Source organism: Eriocheir sinensis, chromosome 21, assembly GCF_024679095.1.
Source record: "Eriocheir sinensis breed Jianghai 21 chromosome 21, ASM2467909v1, whole genome shotgun sequence".
NCBI classification, from domain to species: Eukaryota; Metazoa; Arthropoda; class Malacostraca; order Decapoda; family Varunidae; genus Eriocheir; species Eriocheir sinensis.
The window spans coordinates 17606491-17630095 of record NC_066529.1 but is presented as its reverse complement, the minus strand read 5'-3'; the positions used below and the strand labels follow the sequence as shown (position 1 = coordinate 17630095).

General features: G+C 45.1%; 1 protein-coding gene across 1 annotated transcript in view; it reads left to right on the top strand.

Annotated features, from left to right (window-relative positions):
• Positions 1-1240: 1240 nt before the first annotated feature.
• LOC127001771 (uncharacterized) overlaps positions 1241-23605 on the top strand; it is a gene marked incomplete at its 5' end in the record, with an annotated part of 64320 nt that continues 41955 nt past the window's right edge. Inside the window, 1 exon segment of the mRNA XM_050866926.1 lies at positions 1241-1294. Coding sequence (XP_050722883.1) covers positions 1241-1294 — 54 coding nt within the window.

Sequence of the window (23605 nt, the reverse complement as noted above, 5' to 3'; positions counted from 1 at the left end):
GGAGGAGGAGGAAGGAAAAAAAGAACTGTTAAGAAGGGAGTTGACGAAGTGCGTGATGGAAATATTAATCAGGGTGGATAGGAAGGCTACATCACACGTACTTTCAAAAGGCATTTAGAGGCACTTTCTCCTGAAGCCTCTTCCTCTCACTTCTCTCCCCCTCACTCCTCTTCCTTTCGCCTCTCCTCTCCTTCCCCTTTCCATTCTTCCATCTCAGTTGTTTTCGTCCTTTCCCTTCCACCTTATCTTCTTATTCTCTTCGCTTCTCACATTTCTCCATTTCCACGACCATCTCCTGCCCGCTCCTCCTTCATCTACACTTCTTCCCTCATCCCCCTCACCCTTCCCTTTCCTTCCCATCATCTCTGTACACACATAAGCTTCCTCTTTGGAGCTTAAAGCCACTAATGCTCTTGTGTGTGTGTGTGTGTGTGTGTGTGTGTGTGTGTGATAAAAATAACTAATAAGCTCTCATTTTTGTAGCGCCGAGCGACGCATCAGCGACTTATTAAGCTGAGGGTAAAAAAAAAAAAAAACAAGCGAATTAATTTCCTCCTTCAGTGATCTTGTTTAAAATATAATGTTTAGCGTACGAAGAATGGCACATTATACATTCTCTCATATTTCAGCATTGTACTCGTAGATCATCCTCTTTCACTCCGTAGGTCGCATTACCTCTCTCCCGCCCACCTCGTCTCCAGGTTTCCTCTCCTTTCCCTACCCACACAAACCTATCATCTATATCATGTTTGTTGGCTGGCTGGCGTAGTTGGCTGGGTGACCGCGGCGTCGCTCATTCAACGCGCTCTCGATATTCTGAGCACGAGGGGAAATCAGGTAAAATACAAGGTGAGGGAAGGCGGCGAAGGGGAATAGGGTAAAGGGGAGGGCGGGAGAGGGATGATCCGCCCGTTATTAGGTTGACTCAAGGGAGGGAATGTCAGGTGAAGGTGAACTGGCGGGAATGTGTGTGTGTGGGGGGTGGCGGTTGTTATGTCACGACCTCTCCTCGTACTGCCAACTTCTCCACCCCCAAACACACACCTGTCCCACGCCTTACCTGTCCCCCACCCACCACACACCTGAACAACCTACACACATGCCCCACACTCTCCAGAGCCCTCCTTCAGTCCTTCCTTTCGGATACAATCCAAGTTTGTCCTCCGGGAACATATCAAATTATTCACCATCATGACACTATTGAATTCCAGGAATCTAATATCCCATATTTTCCTTCCAGATAACACCGCGTCCCAGCAGGAGAGACAAAGAGAGACAAAGAGACAGAGAAAAGGTGAGTGATCCGGGGATATAGTTGTTTTTGTACACACACACACACACACACACACACACACACACACACACACACACACACACACACACACACACACACACACACACACACACACACACACACACACACACACACACACACACACACACACACACACACACACACACACACACACACACACACACACACACACACACACACACACACACACACACACACACACACACACACACACACACACACACACACACACACACACACACACACACACACACACACACACACACACACACACACACACACACACACACACACACACACACACACACACACACACACACACACACACACACACACACACACACACACACACACACACACACACACACACACACACACACACACACACACACACACACACACACACACACACACACACACACACACACACACACACACACACACACACACACACACACACACACACACACACACACACACACACACACACACACACACACACACACACACACACACACACACACACACACACACACACACACACACACACACACACACACACACACACACACACACACACACACACACACACACACACACACACACACACACACACACACACACACACACACACACACACACACACACACACACACACACACACACACACACACACACACACACACACACACACACACACACACACACACACACACACACACACACACACACACACACACACACACACACACACACACACACACACACACACACACACACACACACACACACACACACACACACACACACACACACACACACACACACACACACACACACACACACACACACACACACACACACACACACACACACACACACACACACACACACACACACACACACACACACACACCTCTGTCACTAATATTATTCAGGGATTTTCCAACTGCTTGAATTGTATTTTTATACACACTCACTCTGTGACGCAACGCTGCTCCCCTCTTCCTTCTCCCCCCCACCATCCCTGCCTCTCTCCCTTCCTCCCGGATGATAATAGTCTTCCTCCGGTAATACCGCTGTTAATTACCTTACCCTCCCCTCACCCCCATCTTTCTCCTTCCTCCATCTTGTTTCTTGGCCTTCCCCCTTTTTTCCTACCCTCCTCCTCCTCCTCCTCTTCCTCCACTGCGTTACTAAGGGCAGGCTTCAAAGTCAGGTTCGTGTCCATAAAGTCGGGATATCCAGGCAGGGCCGCGGCAATGTCTTGATGGGAAGGCAGCGTCCTCAGGCCTCGTGTTCTGCGCCTCTGCAACTTCTCGGCGGGGCTGGAAGGGCCTCGTCTTGGCATTATTTGATCCCGTGTAACTTTTTTCACGTATGTCATATTACTGAACAGCCTCTCTCTCCTATCCTCTCCAGCCCTCTTCCAATCCCTTTCACCACGACCGCGCTTCCCATACTCTCCATTATTTTCTTCTTTACACTCCTTTTCTCTCTGTCCTTTCCTCTTTCTCTTCCTTTCTCCCTTCATCAAAGTTACTCATCCTCTCCCTCCCTGTTCCTCTCTATATACATAACTCGCTCTATATTCCACTCTTCCTTCCTCCTACTTCTTCCCACTATTTTTTTTCTCTCTCTCTCTCTCTCATACAAGTCCACCTTGGTTTAACAGCGAAATTAAACACTCAGTCAAGGAGAGAAAATTGTTTTACAGGTTAAAGAAAGAACAAAGCACGCCCGAAAACATTAGACTCTTCAATGATGCCAGACGACGAGTAAACAGATTAGTGCGTCAGGCAAAGCGTAGATATGAAGAAAATATTGCAGCCAACTGTAAAAATAATCCGAAATCCTTCTTCAGTTACATAAACAACAGAAAGGCGATCAGACGTGGAATTGGACCCTTAACAAACAGCGACGGTGCACTAGTGACTGACAGCCAACACGTTGCAAACCTATTAAACAATTACTTTTCCTCGGTGTTTAATAATAAGTCCTCCCACCACTACCGCCAACACCAGCACTAATGTAAATCCCGAGCATGCATTGCCTAACTTTGAAATAAAACCCGATGAAGTCCTTAAAGCCCTCAAATCACTTAAAACAAATAAAAGTCGTGGACCTGATAAAGTATATCCAACTCTGCTGAAAGAAACAAAGAGCGAACGACTCTCCCTCACAACCGTTTTCAATATGTCCTTGCGACAAGGCATCGTCCCTTCTGATTGGAAAAAGGCTAACGTGACACCGATTTTTAAGAAAGGAGACAAAAAAAGTACCAGGTAATTACAGGCCCATTAGTCTAACTTCGGTTGTAGGTAAGCTACTTGAGGGCATAATTAGAGACAAAATTGTGAGTTACCTTGAAAGCCACTCGTTAATTGGGGACTCACAACATGGCTTCCGCAACAAAAGATCCTGCCTATCAAACCTATTAACCTTTTATAACGACCTCTTCACTGTTTATGACGTAACCAAATCACTGGATGTAGTCTATCTTGATTTCCAGAAAGCGTTTGATAAAGTCCCGCATCATAAATTACTTTACAAATTAAAGCAAATAGGTATTGACGGTCAAGTAAACCAATGGATCGCGAATTGGTTGAGGAACAGACAACAAAGAGTAGTGATTGACGGATTTAACTCAGAGTGGCCGGTCACTAGTGGCGTCCTCAGGGCTTGGTTCTTGGCCCAGTGTTTTCATTATTTACATCAACGACGTGGATGTTGGACTCAATAACCGCATTAGTAAATTTGCAGACGACACAAAGATTGGTAACTCGGTTCTCACTGACGAAGACAGGCAAAGTCTCCAAGAGGATTTGCACAAAATTTCAGCTTGGTCGGATAGATGGGAGATGCCCTTTAACGTAGACAAGTGTCAGGTCCTTCAAGTTGGAACGAGGAATAAGAAGTTCGATTACGAAATGCGCGGCGTTAAACTCAAAAGCGTTCAATGTGTCTAGGACTTGGGGGTCAAAATCGCGTCAAACCTCAAATTCTCACAGCAATGCATCGATGCAGCAAATAAAGCGAACAGAATGTCGGGCTTCATTAAAAGAAACTTTTTATTCAAGAATAAAGATGTAATACTCCCGCTCTACAATAGTTTAGTCAGACCCCACTTGGAATATGCGGTACAGTTTTGGTCTCCCCACCATGCAAAGGATATTGCTAAATTAGAAGGTGTTCAGCGTCGGGCAACGAAAATGATCCCTTCCTTGCGCAACAAATCCTACGAAGAAAGGCTTTCTACCCTTAACATGTTCTCTCTTGAGAAACGTCGCCTCCGAGGAAAACTGATCGAATGTTTTAAAATACTTAAAGGAGCTGCCTTGTACAGGCCTACCGGCCTCTTGCAGACTCCTGCGTTCTTATGTTCTTATGTTTCACGAATGTAGACAGATCAACATTGTTTATGATCGATGACACTGCGCACGAGGAACAATGGCGTAAAACTCAGATGTAGACAAGTAAATTCAGACTGCACCAAATTTTTCTTCACCAACGTTGTAGTGCGAGAATGGAATAAGCTTCCACCATCCGTGGTCCAGTGTAACACGATTGACTCCTTCAAAAATAAGCTCGACCGTCACTTCCTTCAACTTAATATCAACTAGAGTAGAAATGCAACGTTTTGGAGCCTTCTGATTAATGTAAAATCACTTAGGGACAGACCACCAAGTCTGGACCATGGGGTCTGTGTGGTCTGATTTTCTATGTAAATCTCTCTCTCTCTCTCACCACGGTTTCACATCCTCTTCCTCCCTATATCCCTCGCATACCTTCCTCTGCTCCTCTCTCTCCCTTCCTCAAACTTCTTCCTACTATAGACTCCTTTTCTCCCCCTGTCCTTTTCTCCTTTTCCGCCTTCTCTCCCTTCCACCACGGGTACATATCCTCTCCTTCCCTAGATCCCTCTTTACATAACTCCCTCTACCTCTCTCTCCCTTCCTCCAGTTTCTTCCGTCTCGTAAAACCCACCTTTAAAGACTAACTATTCCCTCGGCGTCTTAGGTTGCGCCAGGCGGTATATCCAGTGCTGACTTATCTCTTTGTGACACTTGACTGATCTGCCTTCATCGAGTTAAATCGAGTCACTCTTCAAGCCGGTCATGTTTCCAGCCATATCAAAATTAAAGCGGCCACTAATCGTACTCCTCTTTCCTGTGATAAGAAGAGGAGCGTAATGTAGTAAATAGCAGAAAAATAACAAATTACTGAGAGCCAATACGTGTGTGAAGAAACTCAGCGTCAGTACCAGGAAAGGTGTTTGGGCCGAGCCGTGAACGAGTGCACGCGGCAGGCATTAGTCACGGAGAGTTAGGGCGGCACGGGGAACACTGGCAGACGGTAAGTAATGTTGTTTGTGATTCCGGGAGACTGATCACTGCGATGCTCCCTCCCTCCCTCCTTTCTTTCCTCGCTTCCCTCCCTCATTCCCTCCCTCCCTCCTTTCTTTCCTCGCTTCCCTCCCTCCTTCCCTCTCTCCCCCATCCTTGTCTCCTCCACGCAGTGAGGAGGAAGTAGGGGTTTCAGGTTCTTGTTGCTCTTCATTGGTCTTGTCTTCATGTGTGGATGTAAAAGAATGAGTGATGATATAACTACTGCTACTACTGCTACCACCACCACCACTACTACTACTACTACTACTACTGCTACTACTACTACTACTATTGCTACCACCACTACTACTACTACTACTCATTATCATCGTCACCCTCACCCTGCTCATCTTCATCATCATCATCATCATCACCTAGGCCATTATGTCTCCCCGGGGTGTTACAGAAGCACTCAAGACATAAAATTCGATTACACTAAAAAAATTCTCCTTCCGAGGTCAGAAGAAATAAGCCGCGACAGGGAGCGAGAGCCGCTGGCGTGTCTTACCGGCGCTCTGTTATTAGCTAATGGGCATAATGGAGCTTCTTTCTCCGGGGCAATAGTCCGATTAGTTCCTCCCATTTACCTCATTTCTTGCCCTGCTTGGTCGCGCGTAACGGAGCATGTTTTTACGACCTCTGTGCAGACCGGGATTGGCGGCGGAGTCGGGAAAGGAGAAGGTGGGCGGGGGTGGCGAGGCCGTTCATTACTTTTCAAACTTCCTCCTTTCTCGACTTTCTCCGGGCCGGCAGCCGCTGCGATAAAGGCTCTGCTGACTCCTGAAGTGTTGGCTATGGCGGACTCTCAAACATTGGCTGCTGTGTCGTGTGGTGAGGCCGAAACAGTTCTTTATAGTTAGTAGTCCGTCCGTGTTGCTCTCGTGCCGCAGGATCAGGATCAGATCAAATAATTCGGCACATGATTGCTTTTGTTACGGCTGTCAGTGTTGTGTGACATGTATCGGCAGTTGTGTTTTTTCCTTATTTTCATTGTTTTTTTTTCCGCAATCCTTAGCAGGTATGATGTAGGCTGACAACTGAGTGTAAAGCCAGTTTCTTTTTCTGTTGTTATTGTGTCCTACTTAGTGCTCGGAAATGTGAAGCAAGTCGGGCCAACTCCCTCCCCCCCTGCCCTTCTCTCCTCCCTCCTCCCCCCCTAGCCACAGCGACGCTCCCCTGGCACGCGTCGCACGTAATAATCCCGAGGACCCTCCCGTGCGTTATGCGGCAGGAATGCGCCACCGCTCCTCATTAATATCATTGGTTTCGTGTTTCCTATATTGCCAATAAGTCCCGCGTGGTCTGTTTGTCCGGGCTCCTTTAATGCGTCTGCCTCCCGCTATGACCTCAATCTGTCTTCCTTCTCCTGCTCCTCCTCCTCCTCATTCCTCTCCTTTTCCTCCTCCTCCTCCTCCTCCTCCTCCTCCTCCTCCTCCTCCTCCTGCTGCAGGCGAGGATCCAGACAGTGCTTGCCCCTGAGTGAGGCAGATCGTAAACATTTCTGCCACAGTCCCAGAGGAAAGGATGCCCCGCTCACCCCCACCATTCTCCTCACCCCCTCCATCCTTTCCACTCGCCCCCGCCCGCCCCGCCCCGCCACGCCCCTCCCATGCTGCGTGTGCCTGGCAACTCTCTGCTCTCCGGCCTAGACAGACAGACAACAAAGGCAAAGCTCGGCCACTAAAATTACAAACGTTTTCCTCTGGGCCGACACGTGAAGGAGAGTGCTACCGCGCCCACCTCGTCCCGGCAGAGGCTCAGACCCCGCCCATCAGCGCTGCTCTCATTTCCTCCGCCGCTACCCGGTCAGGGTCTTAACTAAGGGAAGACAAGGGCTAAGGTAAGGGACATTGTGGCTATCAGCGCTGCTCTCTCTGCCCGCCGCCACTCCGCGAAGCTTAACTAAGGCCGCCTGTGGGACGTCGTGACTCTCAACCCTAATCTCTCCCCCCACCGCTATTCCCTGAAACTTTAAGTAAGCAAGGCCGCTAGAGGGACATGGTGGCTTTCAGCGCTGCTCTCTCTCTCCTCCGTCATCCCGTAAAACCTCAACAAAGGGGCGGCCGGAGGGACATCGTATTAAAAAAAGAATAGCACGAGTGTCCCCCAGGCAAAGACACAAGTGGCTTTCCTTGCATAATATAAAGAATTGTTGTTTCGTCGCGCGTGTCCTTAGTGTGTGTGTGTGTGTGTGTGTGTGTGTGTGTGTGTGTGTGTGTGTGTGTGTGTGTGTGTGTTTCGATTTTTTATTGATCTTTCCGTTCACTTTTTTACTTAGTTATTTTTCATTTCTCTACTTCTCTCCTTCCATCTTTATGTCCGTCCTTCTCTCTGTACTTCTGTCTTTCATTCGTCATCTTGGTATGTGGCACACTTCGCGAATCGAATCCTTCTTTATTTCTCTGTTATTTGCCATCCATTTTTTTCTTTCCCCCTCACCAAATATCTCTCCTTTTTATTTATTATTTTTTTTGCACTATCGAAGACTCATTTACCGTTTCAAGGACAGCTTTCCGCATTCCGTTACGCCTTTCCCTTGACAGCCAATGTTTTTCTTCGTTTACAGTCTCCTCCTCCTCCTCCTCCTCCTCCTCCTCCTTCCCAGCTTCCTTTACTCTTTCTTCTAATTTCTTTTTGATTTTGTTGTTGTTCCTGTTGTTGTTGCTGTTCTTCTTCTTCTTCTTCTTCTTCTTTTTAATCAAGGGTATAGTGAGAAGAGGAAGTGGGTTAGTGGTGAAGGTACGGGTGGGGGAGAAGGAAAGACAGTAGGAGTAGGTAGGAAGACACCTACCGAAACGGGCGTAAGCCACTCCCGGTGAGGTATATATGGGAAACAAGGAGGGTGCTGAAGCCCTTCAAAGACCCTTCCCATGTCCTCACTTTCCGTTTCCCTATTGTCTCACCAACACCAAAGAGTAGTTCAGCATGCTCTCTAAAGACAGATCCTCTCTCTATCCACATCACACTACATTTACACAACATACACATTACCTCCCCAAATTTTACAAATTCAAAATGGCGTACTGAAGCAGAGCCTCGGAGTCCCCGCCCGGGGGGTGGGGGTGATCACAAATTCCCCCAGGGAGGACTCCCCTTCTGGGTGCTGACTTGAGAGGTGTCTTGATAACTTCTCAGACCTCTTTCTTATCACTTTCTGCAACATTCGCGGTCTTCATTCCAATTTCCATTCCGTGGAGCACCATCTCATCCCCTCTAAACCTCACCTTCTCTTCCTCATCGAAACATAGGTCTTGGCGGCTACTGACAGCAGTCTCTACTCTGTTCCCTCCTACTACCTCTATCCTAAATTTCAATCCAAAGCTGGATGTTGCGTCTACGTGCGGAACGACATCACTTGCTCTCGTACCCACGACCTTGACTCTTCTGAATTTTCCATCATCTGGCTTAGACTTCATTGTCATTCTATTACCAAATACATCTGTGCTGTTTATCTCTCACCTAACTCTACGAACTATGTAAAATTCTTTGACTACTTAAACTCTTAAAGTAGAGCACATCTTGACCCACTCTCCCTTCGCTGAAATCTCCATCCTTGGAGATTTCAATGTTCATCACCAGCTTTGGCCTTCATCCTCTTTCACTGACCAGCCTGGTGAACAAACCTACAACTTTGCTCTCCTCAACGATCTACAGCTGTTTGTCCAGCACACGTATTCCCATACCAGACATCTTCCTTACCTCTAACCCTTCTGCTTACTCTGTCAAACTGTTCTCTCCGTTGGGCTCCTCCGATTACAACTTTATTTCTGCATCCTGTCCTATTGCTCCTGTACATCCTTTGGACCCACCGAAGAGGCGATGCTTCTGACATTTTGCTTCCGCTCGGTGGGACGACCTGAGGATGTACCTTTCCGATTTCCCGTGGAATGATTACTGCTTCCAGAAGAGAGACCCCTCTGTGTGTGCCCAGCGCATCAGAAATGTGATTGCCTCTGGAATGGAGGCACACATTCCACGTACTTTCTCTACTCCTTATGCTAAAACCCCTTGGTTTTATCACGCTTGTTCTCGTGCTATCAAAGATAGAGTGGCAGGTCACAAGAGGTACCACAGCCTTCACATTCCTGCTAACCATGATCTTTACATTTCTGCCCGGAATCGTGCCAAATTTATTCTTCTACTTGCCAAAAGCTCTTTCACAAATAGAATATGTCAAAACCTTGCTTTTTTCTAATTCTTCCAGAGACTTCTAACACCTTGCCAAGAACATCTCCAATTTCACTTCTTCATCTTTCCTTCCTCTCCTTAACCCTGACGGCAGCACCGCCGTCACATCTATCTCTAAGGCTGAACTCTTCTCTTAAACTTTCTGTTAAAACTCCACTCTGGACGATTCTGGGCATATTCCTCCTACTCATCCCCCCTCTGACTTCTTCATGCCTGTGATTAATATTCTTAAGAATGATGTTTTCTATGCCCTCTCTGGCCTCAACTCTCAGAAGGCTTATGAACCTGATGGAGTGCCTACTATTGTCCTTAAGAACTGTGCTTCCGTGCTGACACCCTGCCTGGTTAAACTCTTTCGCCTCTGCCTATCAACCTTTCCTTCCTACTGGAAGTACGCCTTCATACAGCCTGTGCCTAGGAAGGGTGACTGTTCCAATCCCTCAAACTACCGCCCTATAGCTTTACTTTCCTGTCTATTTAAAGCTTTTGAATCAATCCTTAACAGGAAGATTCAAAAGCACCTTTTCACTTCTGACCTTATATCTGATCGCCAGTATGGGTTCTGCAAGGGGCGTTCTACTGGCGATCTTCTTGCTTTCATAACTGACTCTTGGTCATCCTCTCTTAGCCGTTTCGGTGAAACTTTCTCAGTTGCGCTAGACATATCGAAAGCTTTCGATAGAGTCTGGCACAAGTCTTTGCTTTCTAAACTGCTCTCTTTCGGATTCTATCCTTCTCTCTGTTCCTTTATCTCCAGTTTCCTTTCCGGCCGTTCAATCTCTGCTGTGGTAGACGGTCACTGTTCTTCCCTTAAACCTATTAACAGTGGTGTTCCACAGGGCTCTGTCCTATCACCCACTCTCTTCGTGTTATTCATCAATGATCTTCTTTCCATAACAAACTGTCGTATCCACTCATATGCTGACGACTTCACTCTGCATTATTCAACTTCTTTCAACAGAAGACTCTCTCAACAGAAATTACAAGACTCCAGACTGGAGGCCGCAGAACGCTTAACCTCAGACCTTGCTATCATTTCCGATTGGGTAAAAGGAACCTTGTGTCCTTCAATGCCTCAAAAACCCAATTTCTCCACCTATCAACTCGACACAATCTTCCAAACACCTATCCCCTGTTCTTCAACAACACTCAGCTGTCATCTTCTTCAACACTAAACATCCTCGGTCTATCCTTAACTCAAAATCTTAACTGGAAACCTCACATATCTTCTCTCACTTAATCAGCTTCCTCGAGGTTGGGCGTTCTGTATCGTCTCCGTCAGTTCTTTTCCCCCGCACAGTTGCTATCGATATACAGGGGCCTTGTCCGCCCTTTTATGAAGTATGCATCTCACGTGTAGGGGCTCCACTCACACAGCTCTCTTGGACAGAGTGGAGTCTAAGGCCCTTCGTCTCATCAGCTCTCCTCCTCTTACTGATTGTCTTCTACCTCTTAAATTCCGCCGCTATGTTGCCAATCTTTCTATATTCTATTGATATTTTAATGCTGATTGCTCTTCTGAACTTGTTAACTGCATGCCTCCCCCCCTCCCGCTGCCTCGCCGCACACGACTTTCTACTCAAGCTCATCCCCTTACTGTCCAAATCCCTTACGCACGAGTTAACCAGCATCTTCACTCTTTCATCCTTGACGCAGCTAAACTTTGGAACACTCTTCCTTCATCTGTATTTCCTCCTGCCTACGACTTGTACTCTTTCAAGAGGAAGGTATCAGGACACCTCTCCTCCCGAAATTGATCTATCTTTCGGCCACTCCTCTGAACCTTTTTACAGGAGCAGCGACGGACTTTTTTTTTCTTTTTTCTTTCCTTTTTTTTTTTTTTTTTTTTTTTGCCCTTGAGCTGTTTCCTCTGCTGTAAAAAAAAAAAAAAAGGGGGGGTGTACAGTTATATGGTGTAGGTTCGTTAGTTGTTCTGGTGTAGTTTTAGTGTTTATCGGGCACCTTATTTGTATACCCCCGGCGTGCTGTGTGTGTGTGTGTGTGTGTGTGTGTGTGTGTGTGTGTTAGATTTGTTTGTGTGTAGAGAGCTAAGCTATGCTATGTCTTCTCCTCTTCTTCCTCCTCCTCCTCCTCCTCCTCCTCCTCCTCCTCTGGGGTGGCCTTAAACTACAGACCAATCAGCTTGACTTCAGTGGCGGGAAAAGTTCTCGAGAAGATCATCAGAGACAAACTCGTTAAGTTTCTTGAAAACAACATCATTTCCGATGATCAGCACGGTTTCAGGAATAAGCGTTCATACTTAACCAACTTACTGAACTTCTTCCAAGGTATCTATGAAAACTGGGATAATCATATCCCCAGTGATGTCATATATCTAGACTTTCAAAAAGCCTTTGACAAGGTACCACACGAAAGACTCCTCAAGAAACTTAGGTCGGCGGGATTAGGCGACAATATAAGTGCGTGGGTAACAGATTGTGTCACCAGAAGAAAACAGCGAGTTGTACTCAACGGACAGGCCTCCGAGTGGCTCCCGATCACAAGTGGAGTGCCACAGGGGTCAGTGCTGGGACCCATACTCTTCATTATATATATCAACGACCTAGAGCTTGGATTAAAATCCACCCTTTCTAAATTTGCCGACGACACAAAGGTGGGTGGGAAGGCCCTCACGACAGCTGACTGCGAAATTATCCAGAGAGACCTGGACCTGATCACTCGATGGTCAGAAAAATGGCAGATGTCCTTCAACACTACCAAATGTAAAGTAATGCATATCGGATCCAGAAATAGCAAGCACACATACCACATGGGTGGCGAACCACTACAGGTAGTGCAAGAGGAAAGAGACCTCGGGGTCAACAGCAGCAGTGACTTGAAACAAGCAAAACACTGCAAGTCCGCCTGCAAGAAAGCCAATACTATGCTCGGGTTCATATCGAGGAACTTCGAATACAAGACGCCGGGAGTTATGTTATCCTTGTATAATTCGCTGGTAAGGCCCCACCTGAAATATGCCGTGCAGTTCTGGTCCCCTAATTACAGGAAAAACATTGAACTACTTGAAAAAGTACAGCGACGCGCTTCGAAGATACCATCACTGAGGACGCAACCTTACGAAGAGTGACTCGAGCGACTCAACCTCTTCACGCTGGAGAAGAGACGACTGCGGGGAGACATGATACAAGTCTTTAAGTACCTGAACAAGTTCAGCAATGTTGATCACTCCAAACTCTTCACGCTACAAACTAACCCGAGGACAAGAAACAACGGAAAAACAATTCAAGCAAAGCGATGCAATACAGACATCGGCAGGAGTTATTTCTCGAAGAGAGTTGTTCGCCACTGGAACAGCCTTCCTGCAGAAGTGGTTAGCGCAGAGACAATCAACTCCTTCAAGAAACGCATTGATCGTGATCGACACTTTGTTGCGTCGGGAGTTAACTGAAGGCACCCAAGAGTAGGTACATACACAAGTGCTTTAATCCTTCCCGCAAGCCACTCCTGTGACTGACGGATTGATTGAATCACTGAAAACAGGCAGCCTTGTAATGAGCCAATAGGCTTTCTGCTGCCTGCTCGTCCATGTTTCCTCCTCCTCCTCCTCCTCCTCCTCCTCCTCCTCCTCCTCCTCCTCCTCCTCCTCCTCTTCTTTCTTCTAACCCTCCTTTCCTCAGATCGTCGATTCACCACTCCCAAAATTCTAATTAGGAGAAATAGATTTGAAAGTTAAAGAGTTCCGGAATTAAGTGCCTTAGCGGCCGCGGGAGGTGAAAATAAAGCCGTTCGGACATATCATTAGAGGGGCCTAATTACTTTACGGGCCCCATTAGTCTCCGAACCCGTCCTCTCGTCTTTTTTTTTTTCTCCCTTTCCCTCACTGCTCGTCCCCCTCATTCGTGTTCCCTTTCCTGGCTTTTCTTTTTTTATTCTTTACTTATAATTTTTACTGTTTCTTGTTTTCTTACGTAATGAGGTTTTTTTTTCCTTCAACCTGTTTCCTGTTTTCCTTATCGTGTTCTCTTTTAATTGCGTAGATTTTTTTCCTTCCCCAGTTCTTTTATGCTGTCACAGCTCTTTTCTTTCTGTTTCTTTTCCTCGTTTCTTTTCTTGTGTCTCCTTTTCCTTGCCTTTCGTTTTTTTTTTTTCCCTCTTCCATGTATTTTTGTGTTCCCCTTTTTATCAGTTATTGCTCTCATTTTTTTTATTCCCTGTTCCCTTTTTATGCTCCCTTTTTATGTTCCTTCTGTTAATCTTCCCCGTTTCTCCTCTTTCACCGCTCCCTTTCCTTGAGTCACATACATAATACTTTTTCCCTCTTTTTTTTTTTTCCCCTACCAAGTTTTTCAATGTTTTCTCTCGATCTCAGTGTTCCTCTTTCCTTCCTGTCTCCTCAACTTCCTTCCTGCATTCGTTGCGTCTGCTTATCATCATCTACGCTCACCTTTCGTTCACTTCTTTCTTGCTCTCCTCCTTTTCTTTGTCTCCTATATTCATTGTCCTTTATTATCTTTAATTGTCCTTTAATTGTCGTTGTGTTTGCCTATTATCATCTACGCTCACCTTTGTTCAATGCTCTGTCTTCTTCCTTGCTCTCCTCCTTTCTTCCTTTTTCTTTTTCCCTGTATGCGTTGTCCTTTATCTTTATAATTTTGTCTTGCGTTCCACTCATACTCAATGGTTAATGCGACGGAGATGAGCACCGAGGCCACGCGCAGCTGTAAACGTATACCTCTAACCTAAGTACTTAACTCCACCCTCAGGCCCTCGTTTCTCAGCATTGTTCTGGTCACGTTTCATTTCTTTTTGTCTTTCTCTTGTTTCCTGAGATTCGTTTTCCTCTGACCTTCATCTTGTGTCTGTATCTCACGTTCCTTCATTCACGTACAAGGCTTTTTTTTTTTTCACTTCGGTGTTGTTGCTGCCTTTCTTCCTTTTCTCTCCTCATCTCCCTTCTTGCATGTAACAGCTCGCGTCAGTTTACAGCAAAAGATAGTGGGCGAAAAAAATTCCTTCCTTTCTTCCTACACTTGTTATCGAGCTTGTTGAGAAATATAAATCATTTGTTCGCAGTTTCCTATTCGTATTCCGTCGTGCTGGCCTTCAGTCCCACGAGGCTCCTGCTGTTGGTATTCAGGAAGCAAGGGTCTCGTCGGGAGGTCTGTGTTCAGCTTTTTTGTGTGTTGTGTGGCAGCGGTGGTCGTGGTGATATAAGTGAGGTGACAGTGTTGTCGAGAAGCAGTAGTAACAGTAGTAGTAGTAGTAGTAGGTGGAGGTGTAGTTGTAGTAGTGGTATGAAGAGGAGAAAGGAAAGGAGGAGGTTAAAGGTAGGGTAACAAGCTATGAAGAAGACCAGCGTTAGGTAAAGTCGATAAAGATTAGAACTAAAAATAACCCGCTTCGAAGTCTAAAAACAGAAGGTGAGCTCCAGATCTGCTTCCTCGGGGCCTTGCAGCAAATGGTCGGTGGCGGCTCAGCCATTTCTGGTAAGCCTGCTCGTGCCCGGCGTGGACCTGCCAGGACTCGCACCTCTCAGCCTCGAGTCGGTCCGTGAAAGTTAAATCGAGAGGAATATTGCCTCTCCGCGTCGACACTCAGGACGGAGAAGCATTTTAGAAACATTTCATCCCGCTGCCTTCCTCCCAGTCACGTCGAGGAAAGAACCGAGTGGGTGTATGCGTGGCCCTGTGCAGGCAGCCCAGCCTCGCCCATGTATCATGAGTCTTTGCATGCACATGTGTAGTTTAGGAAAGTGTGGTACGTCTCTCATCGCTTGTCAGAAAGAATCTTCCTTTGCTTTAGAGATCTGGCTTGCCTGAAACGATTCCTTGCCGCCAGAACACGTCACTGCCTCGGGCCACCTGATTGTCTCCTTGCGTGTAGGTCTAACTCAGTGTTTAGCCCAAAGACCACTTCTCCGAGGGTGTCATGATAGAAAAGTTTTCCACGCTCCCCAAACACTGAGTACCCCGCGATAAAGCCACGGTGCCACGGAGTTTCCACAAGGCTGGAGTAGCGAGAGTTGGAATCCGACAAGATGAGAGCTGGTCCAGGGCCTTCCAGACTTCCCGGGCAGACCCACATACCCTCCCTATACTTTGGCTTCGTATCAAAGACTCAGAACTGTGCACCGGAGTTGTGTTTATTTTATCAACTTACATTTTGACATTTGTGGGGAATGGAAATGAACTAACAGCCAGAAGCACCGAAGAAAACAGAAAGTAACCTCTGTATCTAAAACAGGAAAGCTTGAATTCCTAAAACAAAAAAGCCAATTTAGCTCCAGAGGGGTCGTGGTGTCCTCTTGTGACAGTCTAAGATGCCGCGGGTGTAGAGTTTCACGGCACTTAGGAGGCGGCGTGACGGGGCCGGGCTGGGGCTCCCTTGTCTTGTTATATTAGTCCGGCGAGAGATATTAAATCGTGGCGGCGTAAATTTTAAACTTTCCTGAATAAAGAAGTACATTGCCAAAGTTTCCCTTTCGGAGTTACGTTATAAGACCTGCGAGTTCTTTTTGTTTCGTAAGATCTTTTTCCCTTGCTCTAAGTTGTAAAAGTTGATGGAAGGGACCGTGGCTGGCGTGGCGTGGAGTCCCGAGGGTTGGGGCCGAGCCAGTAGTACCTCGGGTTTTTCATCGCGATGCCTCACCCACCCACCGCCGCCTCACGCCCGTCTCACACCTTTGTTCCCCGGCACCTCCCAGTGGAAAATGTAAATTCGAGTAGAGCAGTCACGTCTAGGGTACAATTGGAGAGTTTTCGCCCTGTTGGTGTCGAGGGACGTTTCGTTGAGAACCAAGATATATTAACTCGGTCCGTTTCCGATCCGTCGCTGAAAAGAAAAGCATGGCACGTTACAATGATTTCAAACTGTATGTATGTATTTTTCTTTCGTGTCTCTCTGCCTTCACTCAAAACTGGCAAAGCGGAATTCAGAGCACTCAGAGACCTATATAAAAAAAGGAAACAAATGGAACTGAGAGAAAAAATAATAATGCGAAGCGAGAAAAAATAATCCTTCACAACAACGGGGCAAACTTTTTTTTATATTTCTCTTTGATGTACTTTGCTTCCACGGAATGAAGGGACGTGCGTGGGCGAGATGGAGGGGGACAGGTGAACAGGTAACGGCGTAGCAAAAGGAAAGGACAACGGGCAACCCAGATAGGACGGGCCAGGACGAAAGAACCCAAGAAGACACAGGAGCTGAAAAATGGAGCAGCGGGAGCGAAAAAAAAAAAGAGGAGAAAGAGAGAGAAAACAAAGCGGTATCTGTGGTGAAGAGCCTTGTCAATGGGGGTGAAAGAATCGATTACTCCCTGCCCCTCAACCAGCACCCCATCCTCTCCCCATCTCACTCTTTCCCCTCTTCTCCCTCGCACCCTATTAATGATCTAGTCAGAGGTTTTGTGTTGCCGCTGTGTTAATTAGTAGCTGTTTATGTTGCCGCTGTGTTCGAGCAAGGGATTGGTTATTGCACTCTGGACTTGGTAATAATTCAGCCTTGCCTCCCGCGTTTTGCCCGTCCCTTACGTCACCGTGTTGAGAGTCGTCGGTGCACTCCGTCTGCCGCCAGGTTTTTGTTACAGCCTCTCAATTGCTCTCGTTTATCAAAAGGCTGTATATTGTTTTTGTTGTTGTTGTTGTTGTTGTTAGTTAGTTATCGACTTTATTACAGTTATCCTTATCCTTATTATTTATTTGAATGTTGTTATTATTTTTAGTATTATTAGCATCATCAATACTTCTACGATTGCTGCTGTTACTACTACAATAACTACTCCTACTCCTACTACGTCACCGCAGAAGTGACTGCTCTACTCGAATTTACATTTTCCATTGGGAGGTGCCGGCGAACAAAGGTGTGAGACGGGCGGAAAAAAGTAATATTAAAACTGTATAATTCGTTGGTTCGACCCCGTCTAGAGTACTGTGTACAGTTTTGGTCTCCCTACTACAGAAAAGACAGAAAGGTTGGAACGGGCTCAACAAAGAGTAACAAAGATGATTCCTAGGTTGAGAAATTTATCATATGAACAAAGGCTTAAAGAAGTAAATTTATTCAGTCTATCAAAACGAAGAATGCGAGGCGATCTAATAGAAGTGTTTAAAATGTTTAAAGGATTCAGTGATATTAATGCGGAAGATTACTTTACAATTGATCGATCAAATGGAACAAGAAGAAATCACAATTTGAAGATAAGTGGGAAAAGATTCTCGTCGCACGAAGCTAAACACTTCTTCTTCAATCGAGTTGTTAATGTTTGGAACTCTCTACCTTGTGATGTCGTTGATAGTACAACAGTTACAGCCTTCACGAATAGATTAGACAAGTATTTTGAATCCAACCAGCAACTAAGATAGTACTCATTGTTGTAATAACGTTAAGTTCTTTCGAATACTGGTGTCCTTGTCCGCTTTTATCGCCCGGTTAGTGGTAGCAGTAATGGTAGTTCTTTCCTCTTTCCTACATAATTTCCATGCAGTTTTTCCATGCTGCATGGTTCTTTTTCCTTTCCTGCCAGCTTTGGCTGGAGGGATGGGGGGGTGGGGAGGAGCCTTCGCCTTTGCTGTCCTTCATCTTCCACCTTTGATTAGATTGTGTAGTTTGTCACAAACAGCCTCGTAAGGACCAGCAGGTCTGCTGTTGTTTGTTCTTTCTTTGTTCTTTCTTTTTGTACTACTACTACTACTACTACTACTACCACCATTACCATTACTGTTACTATTTTTACTTGTTTTCATATTTACCATTCATATTAAAAGCAAAGCAATATATCAAACACACACACAAAAAAAATGAATAAATAAATAAATAAATAAATAAATAAATAAAACATGACTTTTTTTTAGCAACACTTGGTCGTCAGCGTACAATAATATTAGTCTGCGTCAACCAAAGACCAACCAATTAATTGAATTTGATCAGCCGGACTCATTACACAAAGTTTTTATATACTTTTGTTTTATCTATTTGTACGGTTTCGTCATTTGATTGTGCTTCAAACTCATTTTTCCACACAACGTTTTCATCAAATAGCAATACCGGTTCGCTGTTTCTTCTCTATATATCTTTTTTATTATTTTTTACTTTTATTTTTATACATCAAAAGAAGCAGCAGCGCCAAGACGGAACAACAACAACAAAAAACATAAAAAAGAACTGCTTCGCTACGAACTTTTTTTCTCAACACACAACGTTTTCACATTTCATAACAACGGTATTGTATTTTCTTTTCACTGCACACTACGTAAAGGTAAAGTTTATACGCTATAGCTGCGCGTAGTGGCGGTGCTCATCTCTGTCCCGTTGGCCCTTTGAACATGTAGTGGGAGAGAACCCACTAACCCCACACAGGGCCCGCGCAACACCCGGGCAGAGGGGTACAAAAACAGTGAGGCAGTGTATCGGCGAGCCCACTTTATCGGAAATTTTCACTTCAGCCCCGCCAGACAAATTTCTCGTTAACTCTCCTGCAGCAGACAAAGAGGAACTGAGGAGGAGACTGCTGGCTACGAGGGTCAGTGGGTGGTCATGCTGATGATGGTAGTGGTGGTGGTAGTCGTGGTGTTGATAGTAAAGGAGTGATGTTGATAGTGGTGGTGGTGATCATGGTGCTGGTAGTGATGGTGGTGGTGTTGGTGGTGGCTACAAGGGTCAGAGGGTGGTGATGCTGATGATGGTAGCGGTGGTGGTAGTCGTGGTGTTGATAATAAAGGAGTGATGTTGAAAGTGGTGGTGGTGATCATGGTGCTGGTAGTGATGGTGGTGGTGGTTGTGGTGATGTTCATAGTCGTAGTAGCGTTGGCGGTGGTTATGGTGATCAGGGTGGTGTAGGTAGTCATGATGGAAATGATGATTGATGTGTGGTATTGATGGCGATGGCTGTGGTGACGGACGGTGACGGTCTTGAAACGAATGCTTGGTGGAGGGAGACAAATAGATGGTAGTGTAAGTGGGACATAAGGGACTTACCCACACTGATAAGGCTTCCGTGGAGGTTGTCAGTATTTCCATTCGTGGTTTTATGAGCTCAGAGATAGTTTAACAAGGCTTCTACACCATGAATAAGAAAAGCACTCATGAGATCGCGACTCATCTCCTTCGTGGTCTTTGGATATATAAGCAGTGAGCAGCGAAATATAAGCAGTGAACAACGAAATATAAGCAGTGAACAGCGAAATATAAGCAGTGAACAGCGAAATATAAGCAGTGAACAGCGAAATATAAGCAGTGAACAGCGAAATATAAGCAGTGAACAACGAAATATAAGCAGTGAACAACGAAATATAAGCAGTGAACAACGAAATATAAGCAGTGAACAACGAAATATAAGCAGTGAACAACGAAATATAAGCAGTGAACAACGAAATATAAGCAGTGAACAACGAAATATAAGCAATGGGCAACGAAATATAAGCAGTGAACAGGGAAATATAAGCAGTGAACAACGAAATATAAGCAGTGAACAACGAAATATAAGCAGTGAACAGCGAAATATAAGCAGTGAACAACGAAATATAAGCAGTGAACAACGAAATATAAGCAGTGAACAACGAAATATAAGCAGTGAACAACGAAATATAAGCAGTGAACAACGAAATATAAGCAGTGAACAACGAAAGTGTCTGAGTACACGGTTCTGAAGATCACATCATAAAAACCCGACTAATCTCCCTTGGGCCTTTTTAAATATATGTTGTGAAGCCGAAAGAGTCTGCATATACGGGCCTGAGTAAAGATCAGCGCACCGTATAGAGTCACTGTGTGGGTTACGGCCATAAATACCGACTCAAGGACGTGAAAGAAGCAAGTACGATGATGCTAAACTTGTCTATGGCATTAAAAGGAAAGATGAGGTTATATGCAAACGATTCTAAGCGCATTGATAAGGATCAGATGAGGTTGTGATTTTTTTTTTTTTTTTTTTTTTTTTTACAGCAGAGGAGTCAGTTCAAAGGCATAAAAAAAGGTAACAAATGATTGATGCTCGTGTCTTCATAGGGGAGATTACAGCTGCGTAGCGAGTCAAGACCGAGACCAAGGATGTGTACTCGGGATCCGGAGGAGGTTGAAGCGTTGTGAAATCTTGATGCCTAATTTTCCTTCCAGAGTAAATACAACAACAACGAATAAGAAGCCTTATGATTAGAACGGCTTGATAATTATCCTGAACTTTCAAGGAAGATTAATTAAGGTACGGGAAGAGAGAGAGAGAGAGAGAGAGAGAGAGAGAGAGAGAGAGAGAGAGAGAGAGAGAGATTTACATAGATTTACATAGAAAATCAGACCACACAGACCCCATGGTCCAGACTTGGTGGTCTGTCCTTAAACCTAAGTGATTTTACATTAATCAGAAGACTCCAAACGTTGCATTTCTACTCTAGTTGATATTAAGTTGAAGGAAGTGACGGTCGAGCTTATTTTTGAAGGAGTCAATCGTGTTACACTGGACCACTGACGGTGGAAGCTTATTCCATTCTCGCACTACAACGTTGGTGAAGAAAAATTTGGTGCAGTCTGAATTTACTTGTTTACATCTGAGTTTTACGCCATTGTTCCTCGTGCGCAAAGTGTCATCGATCATAAACAATGTTGATCTGTCTACATTCGTGAAACCATTAAGTATTTTAAAACATTCGATCAGTTTTCCTCGGAGGCGACGTTTCTCAAGAGAGAACATGTTAAGGGTAGAAAGCCTTTCTTCGTAGGATTTGTTGCGCAAGGAAGGGATCATTTTCGTTGCCCGACGCTGAACACCTTCTAATTTAGCAATATCCTTTGCATGGTGGGGAGACCAAAACTGTACCGCATATTCCAAGTGGGGTCTGACTAAACTGTTGTAGAGCGGGAGTATTACATCTTTATTCTTGAATACAAAGTTTCTTTTAATGAAGCCCAACATTCTGTTCGCTTTATTTGCTGCATCGATGCATTGCTGTGAGAATTTGAGGTTTGACGCGATTTTGACCCCCAAGTCTTTGACGCATTGAACGCTTTTGAGTTTAACGCCGCGCATTTCGTATTCGAACTTCTTATTCCTCGTTCCAACTTGAAGGACCTGGCACTTGTCTACGTTAAAGGGCATCTCCATCTATCCGACCAAGCTGAAATTTTGTGCAAATCCTCTTGGAGGCTTTGCCTGTCTTCGTCAGTGAGAACCGAGTTGCCAATCTTTGTGTCGTCTGCAAATTTACTAATGCGGTTATTGAGTCCAACATCCACGTCGTTGATGTAAATAATGAAGAGCACTGGGCCAAGGACCGAGCCCTGAGGACGCCACTAGTGACAGGCGCCCACTCTGAGTTAAATCCGTCGATCACTACTTTGTTGTCTGTTGCTCAACCAATTCGCGATCCATTGGTTTACTTGACCGTCAATACCTATTTGCTTTAATTTGTAAAGTAATTTATGATGCGGGACTTTATCAAACGCTTTCTGAAATCAAGATAGACTACGTCCAGTGATTTGGTTACGTCATAAACAGTGAAGAGGTCGTTATAAAAGGTTAATAGGTTTGATAGGCAGGATCTTTTGTTTCGGAAGCCATGTTGTGAGTCCCCAATCAATGAGTGGCTTTCAAGGTAATTCACAATTTTGTCTCTAATTATGCCCTCAAGTAGCTTACCTACAACCGAAGTTAGACTAATGGGCCTGTAATTACCTGGTACTTTTTGTCTCCTTTCTTGAAAATCGGTGTCACGTTAGCCTTTTTCCAATCTGAAGGGACGATGCCTTGTCGCAAGGACATATTGAATACGGTTGTGAGGGAGGAGAGTATTTCGCTCTTTGTTTCTTTCAGCAGAGTTGGATATACTTTGTCAGGTCCAGGACTTTTATTTGTTTTAAGTGAATGGAGAGCTTTAAGGACTTCATCGGTTGTTATTTCAAAATTAGGCAATGCATGCTCGAGATTTACAATAGTACTGGTGTTGGTGGTAGCGAGAGGAAGACTGTTAGTATTAAACACCGAGGAAAAGTAATTGTTTAAGAGGTTTGCAATGTGTTGGCTGTCAGTCACTAGTGCACCGTCGCTGTTTGTTAAAGGTCCAATACCACTTTTGATCGCCTTTCTGTTGTTTATGTAACTGAAGAAAGATTTCGGATTATTTTTACAGTTGGCTGCAATATTTTCTTCGTATCTACGCCTTGCCTGACCTACTAGTCTTTTTACTCGTCGCCTGGCATCATTATAAAGTCTAATGTTTTCGGGCGTGCTTTGTTCTTTCTTTAACCTGTAAAACAATTTTCTCTCATTGACTGATTGTTTAATTTCGCTATTAAACCACGGTGGGCTTTTAATAGTGTTAATTCGCTTCTCGCACAAGGGGACGAATGTGTTCTGCTGAGTGAGTCAGTGATTTTTAAAGCTTAGCCAGGCTTCCTCTACGTTGCCGTCATCTGATAGTTGTATTTCTGTTAGTTTTTGTCGGATTTCTACGAAGTTAGCTCTTTTGAAATTGGGCACCTTTACTTTATTTTCAGTCACTGATGATTGAGCTTTAATGTCGACGCGCACTAATTTATGATCGCAAGAACCGAGGTGTTCTCCTACCGTGACACTACTGACTAGGTTATCTTGGGTTGTTATAACAAGGTCGAGTATATTATTTTGTCGAGTTGGCTCAGAAACCATTTGGCTTAGATAATTTTCTTCTAGAAATTCGATCATTCTATGTGACTCGCCTTCTGTACCTGACAGTGTCGCCCAGTCGATATGGGTGAGGTTAAAGTCTCCTAATATCAGTGAGTC